The 26619-nt window shown below is 33.2% G+C and overlaps 1 protein-coding gene across 1 annotated transcript; it reads right to left on the bottom strand.

The window, feature by feature from the left end:
• Window positions 1-23036: 23036 nt before the first annotated feature.
• On the bottom strand, window positions 23037-25347 carry LOC120068543 (transcription factor bHLH118-like). The gene is made up of 2 exons (XM_039020360.2): window positions 24768-25347; window positions 23037-23619 (listed from the first exon to the last, which is right to left on the bottom strand). The coding sequence occupies exons 1-2, from the start codon at window positions 25149-25151 to the stop codon at window positions 23197-23199; spliced, it is 807 nt and encodes a 268-aa protein (XP_038876288.2). The 5' UTR covers window positions 25152-25347; the 3' UTR covers window positions 23037-23196.
• Window positions 25348-26619: the final 1272 nt, after the last annotated feature.

Genomic DNA, 26619 nt, shown 5'->3' with positions numbered 1-26619 from the left:
GCCCCCAACTACGCTCCTTGAGGTTGATCGCGAATATGATTTTGATGATGCGTGCGCTAAAGCATTCCACATATTGAAAAATGTGCTCATCACTGCACCTATTCTAATTACGCCAGATTGGACGCAATCGTTTGCGTTGATGTGTGACGCTAGTGGATATGTAGTGGGTGCAGTCTTGAGTCAGTCAAGGATAAGGTTTTGCATCCTATATATTATGCTAGCAAAACGTTAAATGATGCACAGGAGAATTATACAACCACGGAAAAAGAAATGCTCGCAGTGGTATTTGCACTGCAGAAATTTTGATAGTACTTGATTGGAACAAATGTTGTGGTGTATACTGATCATTCTGTGATCAAATACCTTATGACAAAGAAGGATGCGAAATCGAGATTGATACGGTGGGTGTTACTTCTACAAGAATTTGATCTAGAAATTAAGGATAGGAAGGACACCAAGAACCAAGTCGCAGATCATCTCTCAAGATTGGAAAATTGCGAGGTTCAGGAGAAAGAAAAAGACATTGAAGAAAGATTCCCTGACGAACTGCTAATGTCGTATGCGTTAATGTTCCATGGTATGCGGACATTGTAAACTTCATCGTTTGCGGCCAAGTACCAGAGGACTACACATGCCAACAAAAGAAGAAGCTGAGACATGATGTCAAGTTTTATTTCTGGGACAACCCCTTCCTGTATTGACATGGACCTGATCACATTTTGTGTCGATGCATTCCTGAGCATGAGGTCAAGCACATTTTGGAACTTTCTCATGAGTCCCCTTATGGAGGACATTTTGGGGGGCAGTGGATATTCGCAAAAGTCCTACAGAGTGGCTATTTCTAGCCAACACTATTCAAGAACGCCCATGCCCATGCTGTGCAGTGCGATAGATGCCAGAGAACGGGGAACATGTCTAAAAGAAATGAAATGCTCTTGACTTCAATCTTGGAGATTGAATTATTTGATGTGAATCTATCATTATTTTTCTGACGTGGTTATAGATTAATTTTTTAAATAGTCAAAATAAATGTTGTAAACATTTTGGAGATAATAAAAACAACATAAAAAAGAATAATATTATATTAATATGGATAAAATTATATACTGTTTTGTACTTTTATTACACTCGTCTATGTTGCACGTAAAATGTATAGTTTTATTTTATTATATGGAACAAAATTTAAATATGTTTTTCTAACCCGTGAAATAATATTTTATGTTGTTTGAGTAGTTGTAATTATTTGAAAAGAAAGATAAAATATGAATTTATGAAATTTTAAAGACAAAAGGATGATTGTTCGTTTTCAAACATATCTTCATTGTTAGACCTGATCAGAATACACCTCGATGACACCTCGATTAGAATAATTGTAATGGGACAAGGAAGTGTGACCATCAATTTAAACTTATTCTTACTGTTAGATCTTGATGTTTCATATATATGGTTTAGACCACATTAATACATGGAATGATACACTATTTTGTCATGTAAATTTTGTCAGAACAAATGTCACAAAGGTTTGCTACGTCGTGGAGTAACCATTGTCCTGAAAGAAATTACGGTGCGACCTCAGTGCTAATTGCTATGTCGATTGCTCCCCAAGGTTAACACAACCTCCAAATTCAGGTGTGCACTCGCCAAAAAATACACTAGAATCGAAGGAGAAAGTTGCGTAGAACAAAAGAACAATCAAAGGAAAACATAAGAAAAAGTAATAAACTTTCAGTTATGTGTGTTCCCTCTCTGAGGTCTAATCTCTTTAAATAGCAGAGATGAAGAAGAATGAACAGGCAACAAATCAACATTGATACAACGTTCATGAACGAGCAAATGAACGTCGTTCATAAATGGGAGAAAATGAACAGTTAACAAAATATTAATAAAATGATTTATTAATAATTATAATAAATCGGTTTTCTTTTTTAAAAGAACAAAATAATTAAATAAATAAGTAATCAAAATTTAGTTCTCTTTGGCACAAGTACAGTTACCCAAACCCGCCCGTCCGACTGGACGAGCGACAGCAGTAGCACACGCGTGTGGTGAAAAGGTTATACTTCCACTACCACCACATTTTGGATTCTCATCTAGAATACCTTGGTATTTATACCATCTAGGAAATGCTAAATTTTTTCATGTGGGACAAAGCTCTGCCACTCCATTTAACTTTTTCTATGGGCCTAAGCCAAAAAATCATTTCCAACATTCCCCCAAAAATGATTGTTACAAAAAAGTTAACAAATAAACAACATAAAAGATTATTTTGAAAAAAAATTGTTCTGAGCAAGTAAACAAGATCAAACTTAAACATCAATATCTAATGATTTGAATTGATGCATAGTGAAGTAGAGCAACTGTTGGGAATGTCCAAAACTCGCCGTTCGTAAATATTGTTAACATATTCTATTTATCAATAAATGTATTTTTGAGTAAGTTATTCAAAAAATTGTTATTGATATTGCATTCTATTAAAAAATCCAATAAACGAATCTATAGCTATAATATGAATACTTTAACTTTATGTGGCAACATAAAAGGGAATCATGTTTTAGTATATAGCCAAAATGGTCTATAAGTATATGGATGAGATTGGGTACCTCATTCTAGTGACACTATTAGATGTGGCCCATTTTATATACTGATACAAATGATGTGATCCAAAAATCATTCATGTGAAGACATGTGAGTGGGGCATCCTATGCAATGAGTTTGCATAAGAACAATCACTTTTCTTTGTAACGACTGTTTACTGTTAAAACTGACTATTTCAAAATCAATGACCTAGGGTAACTTGATCTTAATCCTGAGTTGACTATGACCTTCTATTTATTCAGGATTATCTTTTGATCTGCAAAAGTGAGAGTAGTCCAACAGCATTGCTCAATAAGCCTCCCATTTCGAGGATAAGACCAAATAAATAGCTAGGGATATAGCTCTACAAGATGAAATTCACTCCTACCCGACTTAGGGTTAGCAGATAGGTTGTTCTTTTAAGCATTGATTTCTAGTCCTTAAACAATGGGGTCCTACCCTCTCAATACAAGAAATCACACTTCTTCCGACGCTTGAAATCGTTGAGAATTGGTGGAAAAAGCATCGGGACATCCTCTCCCAATGACGTAATGATCATCGGGAGTTTGGAGTTTGGTTTACAGAAATCCATCGATAGAAGAACTCCCAACAGGGGAAAGGGCCCATCAGGAGTTATGCACGAACTCCTAACACTTAATATAGGGTGTCAAGTGTTATAGGAACTCCCGATGGATAATGTACGTTGTCGGGAGTTCCACTAACTCCCGACGAATGGCAGAGCCCGTCGGGAGTTAGTGGAACTCTCGACCGTCTACTAGTGTGTGGGGAGTTCCATAACTCCCAACAGATTGCTCCACTCGTCGGGAGTTGTTGAAACTCTTGACAGCCAACTAATTCGTGGGGAGTTCTTTGCGTCAAGCGTTCTTTCAATGGTTGAATATTGATTTTTAAAATTATTTAATTTTTAATTTGTAACTTTTTTTTAATTTGATCTGAATAACCTATAAAGCACCATTAACCAACTCAAACAGATTCACATAATAAATAAAACAAACAAAACGAAGTCCATACTATAACAAATAAAAGAAATTTGTTTTTAGAACTACATGAAAGAAATAAAATGAAAACAGTGTCAATAAATATGGAAAAGAAAACAACGTCTGGAAAACAACATCTTGAACAATTGCCCAACCTCATCTCCGAACAGCATCCTACAATAAAACAAAAACATTCAAATGTCATAGTCTTTTATAAACAACAACGATTATAACCAAACGAACACACCTCCCAAAACATGTTCAAACTTCATAAACATCCATAAATATACAAAAACTCCAAGTTCAACGGAAAAACGAGTAAAACGAGTATAATCAAACTCTACCCACCCCATGACATTCCCGACGCTCATAAACATAAAAAAACATATAAAAACCTACAAGTTCAACTCCAAATGATTATAATTGAATTCTACCCACCCTCACAACATATTCAAACTTCATAAACAAGAACAAACACACATAAAACTCAAACTTTCTCCCAAAACAATCTAAACCAAACTCGACCCACCTACCGTAAGACGTCAAACATCATAAACATTCATAAACACACAAAAACTCAAAGTTCAACGACAGAATGAGCAAAACGAGTATAATCAAACTCTATCCACCCCCACGACATTCCCGATGCTCATAAACATCAAAAAACAAAAACCTACAAGTTCAACTCCAAAACGATTATAACCAAACTCTACTCACTCCCACAACATATTCAAACTTCATAAACAAGAACAAACACACATAAAACTCAAACTTTCTCCCCAAAACAATCCAAACCAAACTCGACCCACCCACCACAATAGGTTAAAACTTCATAAACATTCACTAACATACAAAAACTCTAAATTCAATGACAAAATGAGCACAACGAGTATAATGAAATTCTACCCACCCCATTCCCCACACAACATTCCCAATGCTCATAAACATCAAAAAATACATAAAAACCTACAAGTTCAACTCCAAAACGATTATAACCGAACTCTACCCACGTTCCACAACATATTCAAACTTCATAAACAAGAACGAACACATATAAAAAAATAATGAGCATTTAGGGATGTGATTGTGTGTTTTCACTTTTCAAAAGCATATTTCTTCCATATTTCTTACCATGATTTGCATCTTTCTTAAGTACAATTGTTATTAGATGGGACTTAAACTTTTCAATTTTGAATTTTTGTGATGTACTTGTTGTAAAGGACTAAAGACTAAACTAAGTCCAAAATTAAGTAATAAGTAAATGGAGTCCTTTTTTTTGCCCCTAATGTTATTGATTTGATTTGAAAACCAAAGTGTTTTTAGGAAGGAGTATTTGTATGCAAGAACCAATGAAAATTACTTATACGGCCTTAGGCACAAGATCCCACCTATAGACATGCTCTTTATATATTCTAATTTCATTAACAAAGTCAAACTAAGAGAATCTTTTGCATTTAATCACATTAGTTTCTTGTTTCATTTAATTACACCCATCTTCATATCCCCAAATGTATTAACTCCCATTACAAATAAAAATTCATCTTACTAACAAATTCATTCCATTATAGTGAGCTAGTGGACTTATGTTTGAGCACTATGTGATGTATCATTTTACTTATACATGTGTCGAACATCTCACAAACTAAATAACACATGTGAGTTATTCCTCTCATTATCAGTTTGAATATCCACCTCTTCATGTTTATCTTTTGAAAAAAATCCCTTTAAACTCTCTTAACAAATTAACACATTATTGTCATATCCTATAATAGAGAACAGATAAGTCTTTCACAAGTACTGCCTCGAATAGTTGATTTAGGTTAGCCAGGCTGAACTGCTTTATACAATTATTAGAACTCAAGAAAATTTTAGGCTTCTGATAGCTTGTAGAAATACAAGCTATTGTAGCTTTTTACATAGAATTATGAAGGCTAACAAGTAGAATATGCGAATTCATGTGGAAAAGTGAGCTTGGATCGACGAGCACCAAAAATCCTCACGAGCCTTATTTCATGCGTTATTATGCATCAAAGCGTCTATTTTTGCAGCCATTACATAGAATTAGTTCGCCGCATGGAATGTTACATCCAAAGAATGATAATCATAATGGAAGATTGATGGCCAAGTGGGTGGAATGCGTTGACACTTCCGGAGAAATAAGCTTGAATGCATACCTTGGGAGTATCAACAAGATAAGGTGATGTTGAAATTTTCCATACCGCGACAAAGATAGAAGTGAGTCAGAATGCAATCATCAATGCTGTCAGCGTTTGAGCTCTATAAATAGCACTTTGGATCTTCACTTTAAATCATTCGAGTTTCTGCCGTAAAGCAGATCCTTGTGATCACAGATGAGAGCATGAGTAGACACTCTTTGAGGATTCTTAACCTCCACAGCCTATTCTGAGCGACGATTGGAGTTTCGCTGGAGATAGAGCTCGAGAGAGACTTCTCCACCATCCATCCATGGTACCACCAGCAGCCTTGACACATTTCAGATGAAAAACAAGAGATTTTTTTCATCTAGCCTTCCATTTCTTCTCTTATCTCTATATTGTATTACATTTTGGCTTAAGACATTAATACAGTTTGTAATCAATGCATATGTTAGTTCCTTCAACACAATCTTCATCATCTTCTTTGTCTTTATTATCGTTGAGTTGAATATCGAAGATAGTCACATATTTAGTCATGTTGCCTAGAGATAGGATGCATGTAGCAACTCACAACGAGGTGTGCGTTACGGGAATATAGTGAATTAATTCTCTTCGCTTGGTGTGAGGCTGTCGCAACGCTTGTATATGAGCTGATTAATTGCAACTAATTGCCCGAGAGGGTAAGTAGTGGAACACACTAAACCAAGGTAAGCTTTGTTCCTAGAGATAGGAACGATTTTATGCTCGACGCAACCATGCATTATAGAGATATAAGCATGCGGCTGGTCACTGAGAGTTGTGCGATGCGTTAGTGTGGCGAGCTGGGATTACTCGAGCGACCTAACATAATGAATCTTATTATGCGTTAATAGTTGCTACTTCTCTACCAATCTCATAGTTAACTTCCATTGCTTAATCTGTTTAGTTAGGAGTAGAAGTAGCACATAATCCATTAACTTCTGTCCTTTTACTTTTATTCATCGCGTCAAACGCATTGTTTCACAAACATTATTGAGTTACAAGTCCCTGTGTTCGACCTTGGATCATCCCGAGAAACTTGTGTTCTCGTTATACTTAGCGAGAAAGCAAGAAAACTTGTGACAGGAATGCATGATCATCGCATACGTGTTTAAACGTATATTTCATATTTTCTAGTCCAACGCATGACCGTCGACGCATGGAGATTAACGCATAACATAAGACACATATTTTCCTCTCCTCTTTTCCAACCAATAGCTTCAGAAAGAAAACTCATTCAATCATCAACTTCTAAAACCAGTTTCCTATCCATGCTCATCATTAGAGACCATGAGATAACTTTTAAGAAGAGTGATGATTAAATGTTCATAGAATTTTCAAAAGAAGTTTTAGTCATATACTCAAACATCATGGTAAATTTTAAAAATATTTTTAATTAGTTTTAGTCCAGCAAGTCACTAAAAGCAAATTGAACCTTTTCTCTCAAAGGGAAAAATTAACTGCATTCAAAAGAGAATGCTCTGTCCCTAGAGGTCGATAGCTTAAATCCCTAACGTTAAGAATTTGTAACATCCACAATCCATAATTCACAATAACATCCACAATCCACCAAATTGTAGAAAATGTAATGTAATGAAATGGGTCAATCTCAATTAGGGCAACAAGGAAGGGAAAAAAATCCGATGCTTGAAACATTAGATTTAATTTAGAGAACAACAAGAGAGATAGATGCTAAATGACAAGAAATCAAAGCAAGAGTAATCAGATTTCACAGTGAGAGCATTGGTTCTTCGGGAATTCGAACTACAAACGACAATATAAAAGTGATGGAAAATGAAATAATGGCTTGAATTTGCAAAATAAGAAAAAGGAAATGAAAGGGATGTGAGGGTTATTTAAATACCTGAATTGACAAAATAATGGCTTGGGTTCCGACGAATGAAAAAGACAAGGGGATGAATAAGAGCAAAGGTGAACCTGTAGAAAACTTGCAAAGGACACCGAAGCGGTGAACAGGTTGCCATGCGAACGACATTGAAGCGAATGACACGAGAGCGGCGAATAGGTTGGATAGGGTTTTCCAGATTGGGGAAGAAGAAAGGCTTCTTCTCGATCTGGGTTTTATACCAGCTCTCCCGATGGCTATCGAGGGCCATCGGGAGATCTTTCGGGAGTTCCTTAGGAACTCTGGATGAATAAAAACCACGTCGGGAGTTACTATAACTCCTAACGAGTAATGTCCCACCATCGGGAGATTAGACCTATCTCTCGACGGGTCCCTTACATCGACAGGAGTTCTTTCTGACTCCCGACGGGTCCCTTACGTCATCGAGAGTGACCCTATCTCCTGACGACTGATCTCCTGATTGCGGATTTAGGCGTTGGGGGACTTTATTTTTCTTGTAGTGTCTCATGATCGAGAGGGTCTTAGTTTATAAGTTGAACTATAAACCAATTGTTCAATGGAGGATAAGTTGGAGCTTAAGGAGAAAATGTATTTATAGCAGTAAAACGGTAATTTTGACCTAGATGTAAATACGAACGACTTGTGAAGGACCTACCGTTTATGGTTAAAATGGACAAAATTATATCTACAGTTAGGAGAGTGTAACTATCGAGCTATAGTGGTGTGTCTTGGTAGTTAACGAATGATGATTAATTTGATTTAAAAAGTTTAACTAATTAATTGCAAATCGCTGAGAGCTCATGATTTGTAGGTTCATAAGGTCCTTCTACTAACTCGTAAAATTATCTTGGATTAGTGAATTGAGTGAATTTGAAACAATGAGATTCAAAATTAGGGTTTTGAATTTGAAGTGTTCAAATTCAGTTAGGGTTTCCATTAATTGTATTTGATACAATTGAAACGTTTAATTTTGTAGAAATCAAACAAAATTGGAAAATTGAATATTTAAATAATAATTTAAATATTTGATGAGGTAAAATATAATATTTAATATTTGATATTAAATTAAATTAATTAAATTAGTTTAATTAATTGTTTAATTTTATTTAATTTTGAAATTTGTTCAAAATTGATAATTTGATTAATTAGAATTTTGGATTTTTGAAAATTCAAAATTATAAAATTAAATTAAAGTTAGTTTTTTGAAAAATCAGATTTAATTTAATTTAATTAATCAAATTGATTGAATTTAAATTTGAAAGTGGGAAAATCCAATCTTAGATTTTCCTACACAATTTAACACCTCATGCAACTTCAATTTCAATGAAAATTGAAGTGACAACAGTCATGCTAACTAATTTACATGACCTTCATCTATAAATTGAAGTTTTAACTTCAATTACCTCTTCATGCAATCAGATTTAAATCAGAAACTCAGTAGAAATTAAGAACCCTAAAAACCTTCTTCAATCTCACTCAAATCCAACTCAATTTAGTGTTTTTACCACATAATCCAAGCTAGAGAATAGTAGAGAAGGTCTCTGTGGTGGTCTACTGAAAGAGTGAAGCATCAATTCATGGATTTCAGCTAGAACTGAAGAATTTTCATCAAAGGTGTTGTGTTTTTGAAACCCTCTTCTGAAATTTTATTTCAATGCATGTTTCAAACTCAAATTAAGTGTAATTAGAGTGGTTATTGATTCTATTATTTCCATTGCATGTTAATTTACTCTATCAATTAGTGTCAGAGCATGATTTAAGCATTCAATTATCGATAATTTGAGTTTGGTGGGTGAATTTCTAAGATTGCATGTTTCTGTGACCGATATGATTGAAATTCAACTTTGGTATTAGATTTCTCTTTAATTATGAAGTTTAATTTGTAATTGGCTCTTGTTTGATGAGCTTATATGTGTGCTCTAGGGTCTATAATTTTATTAGAATTAATAAAGTCCAAATTAGTTTGTAATTAAAGTGAAAAGCAAGCATGAACGAGTAACAGATTTCTGGGTTAAAGCTTCTGCCGGCAAGCGTCGCAACACTATTCATCGAGTGTTGCAATGCCACGGGGTTTGTGATGAACAACATTGCAACACTGGGATGCAGTGTCACGACGGTGTTCATCTCAGTCAAGAACGACGCACGTCAGCAAACTAGTTCGTGCGGGAGGATATCCGGTTTGACCGGTTCAGTCTTCATCTGGTCTGGTTCAGCCATATCTTTTCCGATTCTGCCCTAATTGGAGTTGTGGTGGTCTGATTCAGGCGGTTCGGGTCCGGTTCGGGTCAGTTCAAGCGATCCTTCATCAAATCGAAGCTATTTTTTTTTACCTATTTTGTATTATTTTAGTTATTTTGCTTGTTTAGGATGCCCAAGTGGAACCATATTGGTGTTGTTTAATTATTTTATGCATGTGATGTATATTATATTTGAGTTAAACATGTTTGAGTATATAGTATGTCATTTAGATTTAAAATCCCACCATAGGAAAGCATGTTGCATAATATTTTGTTCTAAGTTAGTTATAATATACAGTATACATGTTTAGGGTTTCTTAAATTTAATATAAGTGTTATGTTAATTTTGAATGCCTTTGATGTATGTTATGGATTGAAAGCATGTCTATTTTTTTTTTTATAAAGTGTTATAAAATTGGATTAGACATTAAAATCCATAACAAAGTTAAACAACATGCTCACTTAGGTTAACCACTTGTTTTAATAGTTAAAATAGGTCATTATCTAATAAAGTTTTCTTACAAACTCAATCGGTTTAATAATCCTATCTAAGGTTGGAGGTACTTAAGTTGACGGTTTATGTAACACCTCCTACCTGGAGATTATGACAAAAATATTGAGCATTATTAACCAATTTTATGAGCTTGTGTAAGCGGTGTGAGGTTTAAAATTGGTTTAACACCTAAACATCGTAGGTTAAAATCCAAATATAAACGATATATTTGGATAAAATTATATAGACTTAGGTTGTTTAAAATTAGCTGGAATATACTAATAACTAGTAGAAATACAAGTTATTTATATTTTTTTATTTAGATATTACGACTAAAAGAAAGAAAAGTGGTGTCGATAGTATAGAAATTGGCTAAGAAATGCGAGAATTATAAATTGTTGTCAATACACCCACTAACACCATTGCGATGGTAGAAGAGAATGTTTCAGTTCTGTTTTGCAGGAAATCAATCACCGCATGCGTTCATGGCTCAAAGATAAAAGTGAACAACGCATCTACATCGCATTGTGCCCATCAATCAAGAATGAAGAAATGATTAATGCAATGACGGTGCATGCGACAATCGATCAAGAGTCTAGCGATCAACGCAAATTCAACCGCATGTGGTAATAAAAACCAACACTGCATGCGGCGATGGATCGAAGATGTAAAGAGCAACGCAAATACGGAGGATTCTGACGCGTGTACAGCTGGCAGTTGTGCATTCCTGACGGGATTGATTACGTAACAAAAAGAATATCCACTCCACCATTTCAGGAACTACCTTAACCATAAAGTAGGGACCACAATGCAAAGAGTCAAGCTTCGCTTATAAATAGCTTTTGCAATTTCATTGAAAGATATAATTGAATACATAGAAACGTGTATATACTGATCTAAGAGAGAGACTGTTATGAAGCAATTTCTAGAGTAGATCCGAGATAATCATGAGACAAGGCCGAGAGGTGTGTCTACGGGAAAAGAATCCTTCCAATCCCCGCCGTTGAAGCTATGTACGAAGGTCATTTCTAAAAAAGGAGCAAGCCTGAGAGGGAAGCTCTCTTCTCCATTACTTCCACACGTCGACAAGCATAATCTCCGTTCAGATCTATATCAAGACATTGACACTCTTTCTGTATTTGTCTCTAAATATCTATTTCATCACTTGTACTCATCTTATTTACTCTCTCATTCACACCATGTATCGAACGCTTAACCTTAGTATTAAATTTTATGATCATTTCCATTATCATCTCTCTATCTATTTTCGCTCATCCATAATCCATTTTCTCCATAATATTTCCCTAATTCCCTGGGTAAATAGCAAAAATTAGCGAGTAAATTAATTGGCGTTAAGGAAATAATTAAGTTTAGCTAAAGCATACTTGACAACATCTTCACCTGGGAGAGCAGAAGCGAAGATGTTATTCCATCTATTGAGAGAGGGTTGGAAGAATGCGTTAACTAAAGCGAGAGGTACTTCCAGAGATGGAAGCAACCTTGCATTCATCACATTCATCCCTGTTTCATCATAGAGATATGGGAACGCGGCCGATCATCGAGAGGTGTACGCCAAGGGAAAGCGGAACCTTAGTCACATCTTTAACACAATTGACAAACTTGCGTTATTTTTACTATTTACTCTTTCTCTTTCTGATTCATCCATAAAGACTTGTCATCGCATACCACGATCCTTTGTATAACTTCACAGTCAGTCTCAACCTCAGTATCATGTATCATGTATCTTGTATCTTGTATCATATTAGTTTAGGATTTTATTTTCAACGCAAATTTATTTTATCAACGCAACTTTATTTTCATCGTACTTTAGATTCCTATATAAACCAATTCTTTATTAATTGTAAAACCCGGTCACATGTATCACAAAAGTAACACATTAACGAAAACAATCCTTGTGTTTGACCTCGGATTATTCTGAGAAACTTGCGTTGGAATTATACTTGGTTTCAGCGCAAGGAAACTTGTGACACGCATTACTCTATCGCATACTACAAGTATATCATTAACAACGCATATTTAGAAGTAGTGTGCATAAGCGATAACACAACATGACATTCCATTTTTAGCGTTACAAGTTTATGGCAGCATGAGCTTATAGCACATTATCTATCGTCACAATGCATGCATAACAACATTCCATTTCCATGTCATCATATACCTAAGTAAAAGAATATTCAAATAGTTAGAACACTTCAATGGGAGATTAATAATATATTTGATATATTGTTTTTAACTCTCACGTCCTCAAGAGTTCACACCGTAAGATCCATACTCGGCTTTCTGTCGCTTTTACCGCAATTACTCCATTTGAAAAGTGTTTGCATGGGTCACAAGGTGAATGGGGGAAGTAGTTCATAGTAAGTGGGTGAAAGAAATGTGTCAACATATCCTACGATCTCCTCCATTAGTTTGAACCATGAGATTCCTATGTTGCGACTGTTATCATTTTCAGGCAGTCCTAGCTAGTCGTTAACCGCGATGTTCCCTTCAGAGGGTAACATAGGATTTGGAACAACCTAAGCTTCATAAATGAATATGATTTTATAATTCCGTCTTGAACATTGTCTTCTAATTCAGGGAAATGTTCATATCGTTTTATAAATTCTGAAAATGGCTGATCACACTTACAAAAGTTACTAAATGTTAGTAAAAGTTCTTGACCAAAAAATGGTAACCAAACAACTATAGGAATAAGAGTTATTCTGGATATAGTATTTTGTCAAGATTGTCTTACTTCAGTAAAAGAATATTTGATTGCCCTTCTGTAGCATCTATTCTAACTCACTAAAGCATCATTGCAAATAAATAAAGAAATATGTGTATTTTATTACTTTTTGCTAAAAATGATTTTAAATGCACAAATTTAATAGAATTTGTTTATTTTTCAGTAATGTCAAACTTGATTATACAACTTCTTGACCTTTCGACCTAATGTCATAATGAATAAGATTAATTACAATCTGATTACTCTATTGAACGAACTCCAGACCTACCAATCAATGATGAAGTTAAAATAAAGTGAAGTAAATGTTGTTTCATAGAAAAATATTATGAAGGGATCATCTTCGAGAATGAAGCCTTCAGACAAAAAAAAGTTTGTCCCTTCCTCTTCTAAAGATAAAAGTATCCAAATGAAGAAGAAGGGAAAAAGGAAGAAGAAACCTGTTGGTAAGAAAACCAAGGCTTCTAAACAAAAATGTTTTCATTATGGAGAAGACAGGCATTGGAAACACAACTGTCCAAAATATCTAGCTGAAACGAGAGTAGAAAAAGAAAAACAAGGTAAAACAGATTTACTTGTAATTGAAACATGCTTAATAGAAAGTTCTCACTTAACCTGAATATTAGATTCAGGTACCACTAACCATGTTTGCACTTTTCTATAGGAAACTAGTTCTTAGACTCAATTCTCAGAACACGAAGTGACTTTCAAGGTTGGAACAAAAGAAGTCATTTCAGCCGAAGCAGTGGGAGATATTAAGTTATATTTTAGAGAATCTTTTATTTTGTTAAAAAAAATGTATTATGTACCCAAAATGAAAAAAAAAAAAAAACACTTGATGTCCATATTTTGTCTGTTAGAAAATATGTATAAAGTATCTTTTGAAATTAATGAAGTGTTCGTTTTTTCAAGAGGTTCATATTTCTTCTGCTAGACTTGAAAATGGCTTGTATATATTTAAACCAACTATAGCAAAAGCCATTTTAAATATAGAGATGTTTAAAACAATAGAAACTCAAAATAAAAAACGAAAAATTTCTTCTAATGGCTATCTTTGACACCTCAGACTTGGTCACATAAATTTCAACAAGATTAAGAGATTAGTTAAAAACGTTCATCTAAATTAGATCGAAGACAATTCTTTCCCTTGTGTGAATCGTGTCTTGAAGCAAAAATGGCTAGAAGAACTTTTTCTAGAAAAGGTGTTCATGCTAAAGAACCCTTTGAACTTATACATTCAGATCTTTGTGGTCCGATAAATGTAAAAGCTTGAGGTGGATATGAATATTTCGTCAATTTTGTTGATGACTGATCATGATATGACTATATTTACTTAATGAGTCATAAGTCTGAAACTCTCGAAAAGTTCAGAGAATTTAAGACGGAAGTTGAAAACTTATTAGGTAAAAGAATTTAAAAACTTCGATCAGATCGAGGCGGTGATTATATGGATTTACAACCAGAACTATTTAGTAGATCATGGAATTCAATCCCAACTCACAGTACCTGAAACATCACAACAAAATGGTGTTGTAGAAAGAAGAAATCAAACCTTATTAGACATGGTTTGATTTGTTCGATGATGAGTTATACTCAGTTACCTCAGTTCTTTTGGGGGTATGCTATACAGACTACCGTATATATTCTCAACATGGTTCCCTCAAAAAGTTTTTCAGAAACACCGTATGTGTTATGGAGAGGACGTAAAAGTAGTTTATATCACTTCAGAATCTGGGGATGCCCGACATATGTATTGGTGCAAAATCCTAAGAACTTGGAACGATGTTCAAAATTATGCCTATTTTTAGGATACCCTAAAGAAACTAAAGGTGGATTGTTCTATGATCCCTAAGAAGATAAAGTATTTGTATCGAAAAATGCTATATTCTTGAAAGAAGATCATAGTAGAAATCATTAACCTCGCAGTAAACTAGTATTGAACGAAATGACCAAAGATACTACAGACAAATCAACAAAAGTTATTGATCAAGCTGGTCCATCAACAATAGTTGTTGCCCCATCAAATTCTTCTCAAGAATTGAGAATGCCTTGATGTAGTGGGAGAGTTGTTCATCAGCCTGAACACTACATGGTTTAACAGAAACTCAGAACATCATACCTGATTATGGCCTATAGGATACATTAACCTTTAAACAGGCAATGGATGACGTTGATAAAGGACAATGGATAAAATCCATGGACATGGAAATGGAGTCGATGTACTTCAATTCTGTCTGAGAACTTGTAGATAAACCACATGGGGTTAAACCTATAGGTTTTAAATGGATATACAAGAGAAAACGAGACCAAACTGGCAAGGAACAAACATATAAAGGCAAACTTATGGTAAAAGGTTTGACACAAACAGAGGGGGTTGAATATGAAGAAACCTTCTCTCTTGTTGCGATGATAAAATCAATAAGAATACTTTTATACATTGCCGCATATTATAACTATGAAATATGGCAAATGGATGTCAAGACAACTTTCTTGAATGACCATCTTGACGAAAGTATTTTCATATCTCAACCAAAAGGGTTCATTGAACAGAGTCAAGAACAAAAAGTTTGTAAGCTTAAAAGATCCATTTATGGGTTAAAACAAGCATCTAGATCCTAGAATATAAGACTTGACACTACGATCAAGTCTTATAGCTTTGAATAGAAGAAATTCGAGCTTTAATGTCGGTTGCAACCTACATTAAAGGTCTTCAGTGAAATTTCCAACCGACATTAAAGCCTGTGTTTTTTTTAAAAAAACTCTTAACTGACATTGAAGCTCGAATCTGTCTGATTTTTTTTTTAAATTCCGTTGCCGAATCCATTTTTTGATCAAAAAGTATAACATGACACATCATCATCGAATGTTGTGGCTATGACATATTAATTATGTATAGATTGCAAAACTATTACATTTAATCCACAAATTCTGCTATAAAATTATAATTTAAAAGGCCATACAATAATTTAGCCTTTGAAAACACAAATTACAAGTAATACAAATATTATGATTTTACAAACATTATGAGTTTACTGTCCAGACCCCCCCAGCTTCAACAGTGTCTGGTTATAGACATCTTTGTCTGACCACTGTTGTTCAAATGATCACAAACAAATAAGGTTTAAGACAAAAGATTGAAAGTGAAAATATGATTAGAAATCATATTCAACTAATCGTGTTTATTAGGAATGTGTATAAATGGTACATTCAAGGAAAAATTCTTTACTAGAGTTCCCCAAGAAAAAGCAGAAGGAGGTTGTGATACCAAATCTTTACTCCTTTGTTGCACCTGCAAAACATGAAAACTCAATAGTTGAATAAATGAGAGAATCTTGTTTTTAAAACTATGAGTCATCAACTAAAACTTATTAAAACTGTGAGTCAAACATTCTTTTACTGTATTTAAAACTCAATAGCATAATGCACATGTTCTCAAGCCAATCAATCGTTTAGTTCCTACATCTACCGCTTAGCTCCAGTGGCCCATCGTGTAGCTCAATCGTTCAGGAAAACGATCTCATGCATAGGCTATCGTTTAGCTACTGCGCCTATCGTTTACCTCCATTATTTAGCACTAACGACTTACCATCTAGCGCATTCGCCTATCGCTTAACGTCATCGCCTATCACTTAGCATTCTGCCTATCGTGTAGCGCGTCCGCTCATCGTCTAGCACATCACGACTATCGTCTAGCGCTCATGCCCATCGCATAACGCCATCGTGTAATCTATCGCTTAGCGCCCACGCATTTGCTATACGATCATCCAGCACCCGCCTACATGATCGTCCAGCGCTTGCGCATCTGCTATACGATCGTCTAGTGCCCGCGCATATCTACACGGTCGTCTACGCATTGCTTAACTCCGCGTATCTGCTATACGATTGTCTACCTCATCGTTTAGCTTCCCGCATTGATACACGATCGTCCAGCGCCCGCCTACACGATATCCTACCTCATCGTGTGGCACTACCCATTTGCTACACGTTCGTCTACCCAGCGCCTTGCACTCAACATTTCACTTTCACTGCTCTTGCTCAAGCATACCAAATGCAGGAGCAACTCTTGGCAATGCCTCTTGCCAATACTTCAACAAATGTATCATATACAACAAAACCATTAATCAAATCGAATTTCAAAAGTCATAGACACATAAAAAGTAGGCCTAAATCTAGGAGCAAAGAGACATATTTTAGTGAAACTGCAGCCGACTTTCATTAAGACATTTACACAAACAGTTGAGAGGTGTAACATAAGAAAAAAAATTGCTGTGAGTTTAAGAGAAGAAAGAGAAGAATAGCATACTGATCTGGATGAACGACAAATGACGAACTTCAGATCTTTAGATCTGGACTTCATATCGAACGATGGACGATGGCACACAGATCAGTGCATTTGCTCATCGTCTAGCGCAGCACGGCTATTGTCTAGCGCTCATGCCCATGCGTAGCGCCATCGTGTAGTCTATCACTTAGCACCCACGCATCTGCTATATGATCGTCCAACGTCTTCCTACACGATCGACGATTGTCCAACGCCCGCCTACACGATCGTCCAGCGCCCGCGCATCTGCTATACGGTCGTCCAATGCCCGTGCATCTGCTATACAATCGTCCAGCACCCGCCTACACGATCGACGATTGTCCAACGCCCGCCTACACGATCGTCCAGTGCCCGCACATCTGCTATACGGTCGTCCAATGCCCGTGCATCTGCTATACGATCGTCCAGCAATCGATGATCGTCCAGCGCCAGCCTACATGATCGTCCAGTGCCCGCGCATATCTACACAATCGTCTAGCATTGAGAGGAAAGTTGAGCGGCATAACATTGAGACATTTATACAAACAGTTGAAAAGCGTAACATAAGAACAAAAATTGTTGTGAGTTTAAGAGAGGAAAGAGAAGAAGAGCATACTGATCTGGACGAATGACGAAAGGAGAACTTTAGATCGAACGACGAACGACGACATATGGATTCGGGCGACTGGGTGCGGTGGCACAGGTTACACGACGAACAGAACTGCATGGAAGCCAGATTTACACCACGACAGATCTGCGCGGGTTACTCTACCCATTGGCAAGGGTTTGGAAGAGAGATGTGAGAAAGAAGAGGGTCTAAAGAGGGAAGTGTGAGAATGAGAGGAAAAAGAAAATAGGGGGAGAGTGAAAAGGGAAAAATTAAACGGGTCTTTAATGTCAGTTTAAAACTGACATTAATGGTGCCCCTACAATGTCGGTTTAAAACCGACATTAAAGATCTGCTTTAAAAAAAAAAAAACAAAATCGACGTTATACATCCGATTTCACTTTTTTCAACCGATATTAAAGCCCAAATTCTTATAGTGGAGCTCGCAAAAGTTTACCACCTAAAGTTTTTCATGAGCATGTTGCTCGCATGGGTGTCAGTCACTATCTTGATTTAATGGTTTAGTGGGAGTTTATTATTAAAGGTGTTCTTTAACCTTAATTTGTTTATTTTCTATATAGAATAAAGTTGATGGTTTAAGTTTTATTATCTGAACTTGTTTATCATGCATGCGGTTTTGCAAATGCGGTTTTGCATAAAGTTTTAAGAATGATTTCACTAAGGAATTTGGACCAGTTGGAAATAGGTATGATCTAGATCACTTTGCATGTAGTTTCTATGCTATCCATCCATACTTGATATATGTCATTGGATGTATTGGAATTGGAGATGAAGGAAGGTTTAATTACGAGGGTAGTGACAAAAGCCGCTTTGATTCTGTGTTAATACAGGAGATAGACCATATTGAACTAAAGGAAAATTTTATTATTGAAATAACCTGTTTATGCGCGCTTTAGGTTTATGCGATTTTATTATATCAGGCACACAGACATAGGCCAATTGGGAGATTGTTAGATATATTTAAATAATAATATGTTTAATTAAAGTATGGGCTATGTATGTGGATTAATAATTTATCACATTGGGTTATTTTATTAGATTGGGTCATATTATGTGATCTAACTAATTAAGGCCTTAGATTCCTAATTGAGTATGAGTCAATTCCTTGTTAATTAGGGTTTAATGGAAGACCTAATTGAACTAGTATATAAAGAGACCATAGACTATGGTCCCCAGTATACCAAAACAATAAGCAATCAATCTTTCATGAATCCCATGTAGAGAAAGATTCTACTTAGGGCATTCAAAGTTTTGGTTGAGGAAGATAATAGCCATTTAGTGCCATTATCAATTCGGAGTCAATTTGGAGTCATTATAAATTCGTCAATGGAATGTTGTACATATAAATTCTTGACAATTTGGCATGAACGATCCTAGGGTTTATCTATTCAATATAGATATAAACTAATTATGCTAACACTAATTAGTTGTAACGGAACAAAGGACATAATCCTCCTTTAAAACACATATCCAACATTAGATAGCAATGTTTCATATCTATGGTATAGATTACAATTGTGCATACTTGAAAAAAAAATATTTTGTCATGTAATCACTTCAATTCGAATAGTTGCAACAAGACATGATGTGATTATTGTCGACTCAAACACATCTCTATCGTTAGATCATAAGATGTTTCATATTTATGGTCTAGATTACACCCATACACGAAAGGATGCACCATTTGGTCAACCATTTTGACACAAATAGATATAACAAAAGATAAAATAATAATTTATTAAAAAATTAAGAAAAAATTTCAATTAGCACTCCTGAACATTGGGGATTGTATCAATTAAAACCTTGAATTTTTTTATTGTATAAATTTACACTCTTCTTCAGCCTTAGTTTGAAAAATATACCATGGAATATAAAATTGTCTCAACTAAACATTCAAAATATTACAAGTAAATTTATTTAGATCATTTTTCAAATTTATATTTGAAAATCGACCTTACATTCAATTTTTACACGTGTAAATTTTTTTAAATATTTGAATTCATAAAAAGAATTATAAGAATTGATTCATGGATGATTTTTTAATAAAACTTTGATTGAGAGTTTAAATTTATTCATTTATGAAAATTTAAGAGTTTTAATGATGATAAAATTATGAGTCTCACATAATAGTTATCTAAATAGAACATAATGAAGGGATAATTGATATATTGCCGCAATTAATTAATGACTCAAGATTTAAATTATGAATCTAAATTGCTATTTTTCAAAATTTTACAAATAAAATAGGGATTTCAAAGATTCTCTCGCATATGACTATATTTGATTCATATATTGTCGTCAGTTTGGGGTCCAAACCATTACCCATTTTGAGACATTATTTTATGACATCCGTCAATAATTCACAATTCTTTTAAATCATGTCTTACATCATCATATTTGTTTGTTTTCTAGACGTGAATCTTACTCTTAATTTTTTATCTACTAGAAAATTTCAACTAGATTTCTATATGAACGATTTGTTTTAATTTATTAAGCGTTTCTTTTTTCCTCAAGCCCATCATTAGGGAACATAAATAATGCAAATGTCTTTACATTTGATTAAAAAATGGAGAAAATTTCACAAACTATCATCAATGATACGGTTTGTTATAATCACATGCATGAACTTTCAATTTGATCAATTATCTTCCTATAGTTTCTTAATAGCTACAATAAACCCCTCTATTCAATTAATATTTATTTGTAGATAATACACACATTAATAACGAGGGTAAACTTGTCGTATTAAAAAAAAAAGATGTATAGGGAAGAAGCACTGTGGATAATTCTTATGAAATAAAGCTCATGTTACATCTACAAGAAACTAGTTCCGTCTATTTTAGGAGATAATTGACACCTATAATATTACTTGGAAAACAAGACAATGTTGATAAAAGTAAATTTATTTCTCACACCATTCAAAATTTGAAATAGTAAATGTTTCTAAGCAAGCAAGACATTGATGTATTACAAAGATTAAAAAAATATATATTTGGTTCAAATTTTGTAGTAAATTTCAAGGGGAATCAAGGAGACATTGTTTCTATAAAATAAATAATTAGAAGTTTTTTTAAAAATAATAATTATTATTTTAAAAAGTCAGAACAAAGATATGGTTTTTTATTATTTATTCAATAATATTATTTTTTTAAGCAAGTTTTTTTAATTATTTAATGTTGTTTTATAATGCAAAGATAACTTTGTAATCCACATACACATTATCCCAAAATGGCCATACGCCACTGATCCCCTCGTCTGGCGTTTTTAATTATATCATTTAGTAGTGTTTTTTTTTTTTCCTTTCCTTCTTTTGAAACTATTTTAGTCTTCTATTTTTTTTTTCTTTTAATCTCCAAGATCTTTTGATCACAAATATACTAAGATGTTAATTTAATTATGGTCACTAATATAGCAAAATAAACGATATTATTCTATGGATCATTCGGAATTAGCGTAATAATCAAACTTTTAAAGATATATATAAACACTCTACCAATCTATGGGAAATGATTTTTTTGATTATTTATATTTGGACACACATAAACAAGTTTTTCAAAAATTACAGTCTTGCTCAAATTGTTATCAATCTTCATGCTTTTTGTAATAGGTAATATTTTATCGCTTTCTCTTGCTTATCGAGCTTACCTTTAGTTTAAAGGACTGATGTGTACTGTCATTTGTGTTTAATGATATATCTTTAACAATAGATAATGAGGGTACTAAAAATGTGTCTATCTAATAGAGATGTTCGGATGTAGTTACTGACCTTTCGCATCCTTTAAATAAAAAAGTAATAACAAAATTCCCCACAGTTTAAAGTTCTCACAGTTAATGCTAAATGAAATGCATGGATGAGTGTATATAGGATCACATAGAGAAAGGTTGAGATCAAATGAAACACATTGATCATTCATATGAGTAATAATTTTTCATCTTCTCATCTTCGACTATTTTTCTTAACTTGAGAAGAATTTAACAACAATATTTCTCCCAAATTTTTGAAGAACGATAATTTTGTTTAGGTAATTATTAGTTGGTTCTAAATTGAAACTAAGTGACAATCATAATAAATCTCTAGTAAAGTGTCTATGTTTAATTCAATGGATAGAATTATTAGTTTGAGATTTTAATTTGATACAAGGGTTGTTTTAAAATATAGGAAAATGAACCAAAATATTTATAAATATAAAAAAATTTCATTGTTGATCTACGATAGATTGTGATGGACTTCTATATGTGTTTATTTATGTCATGATAGACACATATAGTAATCTATCGCAGTATACCGCAGATAGATTGTGATATTTTGCTATTACTTATAAATATTTTTCAGCAGTTTTGTCATTTAAAATAATTTCACTTAATACAATTCCATAATTGATTTTTTCTATATATATCAATGTTTAAATTATTAATGTCAATAAAAATATCAAAGTCTCAATTTTGTAAAAATGTTGGTGCCAATAGATTTAAACGAAATTAAAAAAAACAAAAATTCAAAAAATATAGGGAGATTTTCAAAAAATAGAAAAATTGAAATAGAAAAATAAGGGAAACTATTTATACAAAATAATGTCTATCAGTGATAAAAACTGATAGAAGTCTATCTTTGATTGAGGATGATAGAAGTCTATCAGTATCTATCAAAGATAGAAACTAATAGAAGTTATCATTGATACTCTAGTGATAGAAACTGATATAAGTCTATCACTGATAGACGTTGATAGAAGTTTATTGGTGTTTATCAGTATTTTTTTTTTTTTTGCTTTTCTATAAATAGTTTGACATTTTTTTCTAGATGTAAAAATTTTCCAAAAGTATATTTAAATTAATAAATAAATATTTTAAATAATTGTTATAATATTATATTCATATTCGGTTACAATTTTTTTTTTAATATTTCATTAATTTTATAGAGTATGGTAGAAATGTCGATTTAGAATAAAAATTTCAATAGAAATATGGACAAAAATTTAATAATGCATGGTTTTGAATGAGACAGAGTCCATTTCTTGCATTGAAACGGTTTTTATTCCATCAATATGAAAAGGACAAAAACATTTTTTTTTTTTTAATTTGCAATCGTCAATCTAATTAAAGTAAAATTACCTAAGGAGTTATATAAATGAACATAAAGTAATACAAATGAAAAATAATATATATCATAGAGACAGTACTACAATTAATCTAATGGAAAATATTCCAAGTTGGTCAATTTATGTTGGAGTTCCGACACATCGATGGTTCCAATATTAACGAGAACTTCAGATTCAATGGTGTGAAGGAACCTGTCGTTTATCTTAGTGGAGTGGCAACTGACGATTTGTAGCCTCTGATCAGTAATTAGAAATTTGATAAGGTTCGAAAGTGGGAGCCTATGTTGAGTGGCTGTGTCTAAAAGAATTTGAAATCCTCCATGTCTTGGCTTCACTACAACACTGTCCCTTTTCGAGGAGTTTAACGTTTCGATTGTACTAATGTTGGAATCATCCTCAATGTCCTTTTTCAGCTCATCTCTCTTCTTTGTTAGCTTCTGAATCTTGCTTTGCATATGTTCTATGTATTTCACTGTTTCATGCATGTGATCACATATAGATCGCTTCCCCTGTAATTTCACAAACAAAATTTATATTACCAATGATTTATGTAATTATTTTTCTTAATTGCTCATGAGATGAAAAGCCAAAAATGATGGGTTTTAAATTCTAGATAAAATGATCTTTTCAAGTCGTTGAGTTTTCCCTAGGCATTTTTGAGCCTAAGGTTTCAAAATTTACTCTTCTAATCATTGAGTTTATTAGAATTTGGGCATTAGGTAATTTATATTATTATTATTTCATATTTTAAATATTGATATTACATTTTAAATTTTAAATGAATAATTAAAAAAATTATATTTTCACTCTTCTTTCTTTAAATACTACTTTAAATTTAAGATTCACGTTAATAATTAAAATAATAATAATTATTACTCAGGAACTTTTTAAAATCGTCTTTAAAAACTACTTGAACTAAAAGAGTACAGTTTCAAACTTCAGAGATGGAATGCATTTAGTTTACTATTGAAAAGGTAATGAGGTGCAACCTAGGCCATCTACTCCCGCAACGCTCATTTATTACATAGTACAAAATAAAAAATTAATTGAAATTTTTTTTATTTCCATGTGGTAAATTTTAATTGGACAACTAGGTAGACTCCATAAAGATAATTGCAATATATTTTTGGTCGGATTATTCATGAATTTTGAATGACTGCCCTATTTGGGATAGGTCATCCCAGTATCTACCAATTGGTCCGTCAAAGTCCTAGAAGCTAAAGGCATTGTAGATGGTTTAAAACACACATCCTGATTTATTGCGATAAGCAAAATCCTCCGATGGAAGTGGAATTAGATTCAATCGAAGTTATCAAGTTTTGGAATGGTAAGATTTCAAACTTATGAATGGTTTATTTGTTTCTTTATATATATTTTATGGAGGAGGCTTTCTTTTTTACTCTTTCGGTAAATATTTTTTATTTTTGTAAAATTCCTAAAGTGGAAAACAATACTACTCATAATTTTGTAGCTTTGATTTCTTCTTTTAGAACTTCCTCTTTTTTTAGAGAGAGTTCTTTCGTTCCTCGATATTCATCATTGAGAGGGATTGATGTTTAGTTATTTGGTTATTCTTCTGATTTGTATGCATTTCAGTTTTATAAAATGTAAATATAGAACAACTAAAATAACATTTGATGGCACCTATGAGTCTTACCTTGAGATATTCCACCGGGAGAAGTGAGCGAAGAGTGGCATAAAGAGTAGACATTTCTTGCCTTCTTTGCCGTTCAACATCTCTGTGGATAATCTTCTTCTTTTTGTGTTCGCTCGGGTTCTCGTCATCGATATCATCAGAAGCGTTCGGAGACTTTCGCTGATGGCTGCCTTTGGGCTTTTCAGAGATATTTTTGTCAGTCTTGTTCTTGGAAGGTATCAATGAAGACTGAGGAACAGAAAGGTCTATAGGGCAAAGAGCAGGAAGTGGAAATAACTCATCTGCTTGATCAAATGGGAATGGAAATTCCATAGAGTGAGAGAAAGGCCTTCTTTTAAAAAAAAAAAAAAAACACAAAATATCAAATGGGAATGGAAATTCCATACAGTCTAATTACATAGAGTGAGAGAAAGACCTTCCTTAAAAAAAAAAAAAATACCAAATGGGAATGGAAATTCCATACAGTCTAATTCCATAGAATGAGAGAAAGACCTTCTTTAAAAAAAATATAATAAATAAACACAAAATATCAAATGGGTATTAGAGAGGGAGTGAAAAAGAGATTTGTGACGAAAAGCTTTTTGGAAATGGCACAATGTTTTGGAAAACTAAAGAATCCCTTTATTTATAGCCACGAAATTGGGTATTGTAATGCACAATGGGTCAAATAGCTTAAAGATATATTTTTTTAATCAAATAAATTTAATTTTTTTAAAAAATACTTTTGACAAACCAATGTATTGAACCGGAAATATGAGATTTGTTTTGCTGGGTACTCACTAAAAGAAATAAGAGATACGGTAGCTAACGAAAAAGGCTATAAAAAACCTTTTATAGCCGTTTTCGAAGATCTTAACAGCCAATGTTATTAAAAGTTTGAGACTTTTTATAGCTTTTCAAAGAGTTATATTGAATGCTATAATAAAATATGAAGATATAGCTTATTTACTTTGCTATAAAAATATCTAATAATATCTTTTATTAAAACTATCGTATGTTTATATTGCTAAAATAATATGCTATCTTTAACTTATAGTAGCACTTTTTGACGCTATAAAATAGTATTTATAGCTTTAAGCTTATGCTATAATAAGGTTATTTAGTCTTTTCTAATAGCTATAATTACTATAATAATCTTTTGATAGCACTTTTTCGCTATATAATTTTTTTTATAGGTTTGTTCATGGCTACAAAAGGTACAATTTTTTTCTCAACAAGAATAATTTGTATATCATTCTTCATATTTGTGTTAAAATAAAACTCGTGACTCGAGTTTCACCCACACATATTAAATACTTCATAACACATTAAATACAATGACTTTCATTCATAATTGAAATTTAATAAATTTATTAACATTACCAAAAAAAAAAAAAACAATGTAATCATTTCTTAGAACAAAGTATACAAATGATACAAAACAAAGCAATATACTTTCATGTTTATTTTTGCAAGTAAATAAAATATTTTGCAAACCTTCTTTGTTCACTTGTAATTTCTAAGATTCTCTTGATCTCCAAATGGACATTTCCTTTGAAGGTTGATTTGTACCTTTTGATGGACACCTATGAAAAAAAAAAACTTAGACACATATTAAATATACAAACATAACAAAAGAAACCTATTGAGTTAATAGCACAAGTCATTTAGAAATCCACTGACACCAAACCAAAATAATAAATTACATAGTTGAACATCTCAGACTTATAAACTCTACACATCTTTTTTAATACCTAAAACTCCAACAAAATGTGAATGTTAAAATGCTCATATAATCTTTCCACGAAACACCACTACAAGAAAATCAATTTTCAGTGACAAATGTTTAGTAGCGCATAAATTTTTTGTTGCT

Source organism: Benincasa hispida, chromosome 12 (assembly GCF_027475165.1).
Source record: "Benincasa hispida cultivar pf3 chromosome 12, pf3_genome.v1.1, whole genome shotgun sequence".
Lineage (NCBI taxonomy): Eukaryota > Viridiplantae > Streptophyta > Magnoliopsida > Cucurbitales > Cucurbitaceae > Benincasa > Benincasa hispida.
This window is presented reverse-complemented; position numbering and strand designations above follow the sequence as displayed.

What these genes read in the sequence shown, in the direction of transcription:
- LOC120068543 (XM_039020360.2), bottom strand. Translation starts at nt 25,151, where the DNA reads ATGGAATTTCCATTCCCATTTGATATTTTGTGTTTTTTTTTTTTTTTT. An exon ending in TCCCGGTGGAATATCTCAAG is followed by an intron (nt 23,620 to 24,767) that starts GTAAGACTCATA and finishes GTGAAATTACAG; the next exon opens with GGGAAGCGATCTATATGTGA.